Source organism: Cariama cristata, unplaced genomic scaffold, assembly GCF_000690535.1.
Source record: "Cariama cristata isolate BGI_N322 unplaced genomic scaffold, ASM69053v1 scaffold23788, whole genome shotgun sequence".
Classification (NCBI taxonomy): Eukaryota; Metazoa; Chordata; class Aves; order Cariamiformes; family Cariamidae; genus Cariama; species Cariama cristata.
In genome coordinates, this window is record NW_009629724.1 from 1 (window position 1) to 1,909 (window position 1,909).

Below are 1,909 nucleotides of genomic sequence, written 5' to 3' on the forward strand. Positions count from 1 at the left end.
GCTCTCGTCCCTTCACTGCAGCCAGGGCTGTGTCACCTCCGCGACCCCTCTCGTCCCCCAGGTCTTTGGCCAACAACAACCTGCAGACGCTGCCCCGGGACATCTTCAAGCCCCTGGACATCCTGAGTGACCTGTAAGGCTGCTACGGCACTGGGGACCCCCGGGACACCGGGCTGGGGAGAAGGTGACATCCCGATGCTCGGGGTTCGGGCAGGGTGCTCTCCTCACTCTGGGCTGGGTGCTGGGTGCTGGGGGTGACTTGGTGCCATCCTTGGCAGGGACCTCCGGGGCAACGTGCTGGTCTGCGACTGCAAAATCAAGTGGCTGGTGGAGTGGCTGGAGAGCACCAACACCACGGTCCCCGCCGTCTTCTGCAGCAGCCCTTCGAGGGGCAGCGGATCCGGGATCTGGCACTCAGTGACTTCCAGTGCATCACCACGGGTAAGGGACCGTGGCCGTCCATCACCTCACTCCCAGCTACCCGGACCCTCACCATCACCTCTCCCCCCACAGATTTTGTGGTGCACCAGGTCCTGCCCTTCCAGTCGGTGTCGGCTGAGCCCTTCACCTACGCCAGCGACTTATACATCGCCCTGGCACAGCCCGGTGCCAGCAGCTGTGCCATCCTCAAGTGGGACTACGTGGAGCGCAAGCTACGTGACTTCGACCGCATCCCTGGTAAGGCACCCGGGCGGGGGTCCCCTCCTGGGTTGTCACCCTAATTTGGGGTGATTTGGGAACGGCACGGCCCTGGGGTGACACGGTCCTGCCCGGCAGCTCACTCGGCAGTGCACTGTAAGCCCATCGTGGCACAGAACCAGCTGTACGTGGTGGTGGCCCAGCTTTTCGGTGGCTCTTATATCTATCGCTGGGACACCGCCGTGGACAAGTTCATCAAGATCCAGGACATCGACAGCCAAAAGACTCGCAAACCCAATGACATCGAAGCCTTCCAAATCGAAGGCGACTGGTATTTTGTCATCGCCGACAGCTCCAAGGCGGGCTCCACCAGCCTCTACCGCCTCAACCAGAACGGTTTCTACTCCCACCAAGCCCTCCACGCTTGGCATCGCGACACCGACGTGGAATACGTGGAGAACGACGGCAAACCCCGGTTGATCATCTCCAGCAGTTCCCAAGCCCCCGTCATCTATCAGTGGAACCGGGCGCAAAAGCAATTCGTGCCCCAAGGAGAGGTGGGGGAGATGCTGGATGTGCAGATGGTGAAGCACTTCAGGGTGAAGAAGGACCAATTCCTCTGCCTCAGCCGCTACATCGGCGACTCCAAGGTGATGCGATGGGAAGGGCAACGCTTCATCGAGCTCCAGACGCTCCCGTCCCGCGGCTCCATGGTGATGCAACCCTTCTCGGTAGAACAACGGCAATACCTGGCCCTGGGAAGTGACTTTTCCTTTACCCACGTCTACCTGTGGGAAGAGGAAAAGCAGAAATTCATCAAATTTCAGGAGCTGTCGGTGCAGGCACCGCGGGCTTTCCGTTACGTGCCGGCTGCTGATGTGCAGCTCCTCTTGGCTCCCAGTTTCAAGGCCAACACGCTGGTCTACCGGCACGTGGTGGTGGACCTCAGCCTCTAGAAAGGAGGTAGAGCCCGGGATGCTCGCACGGTCCCGACGTGGCTCTCATCTCCCTCGAGAGCTGCCTGCTCCCGCCCAAGGACACGCATGCGCCCGCCAGCCCCTTCCTCCTGCCTGCAGCAACCCGCTGCCAGCCCCCCCATGTTCGCCCACCCCTCAAATTGCCCCCAGGGCAGTGCCCAGCCCCACAACCATGGGCTTCAGTTTCCCCCCACCCCGGTACTCTCGGTTTCCCCATGTGCAGCACCCACAGCCTGAGGGGTGTGGGCAGGAGGGTGGGACCCCCTCGCCCTGCAGATCGAGGCCCTTGGGAG

The 1,909-nt window shown here is 62.0% G+C and overlaps 1 protein-coding gene across 1 annotated transcript; it reads left to right on the forward strand.

The window, feature by feature from the left end:
- Nucleotides 1-61: 61 nt before the first annotated feature.
- On the forward strand, nucleotides 62-1,595 carry LGI3 (leucine-rich repeat LGI family, member 3; the record flags this gene model as incomplete). The annotated part of the gene is given in 5 exon segments (XM_009705288.1): nucleotides 62-133; nucleotides 279-373; nucleotides 376-441; nucleotides 514-678; nucleotides 778-1,595. Coding segments are annotated over 5 exon segments (1,216 nt in total), but the record flags the coding sequence as incomplete, so codon positions are not given.
- Between the last annotated feature and the right edge of the window lie 314 nt (nucleotides 1,596-1,909).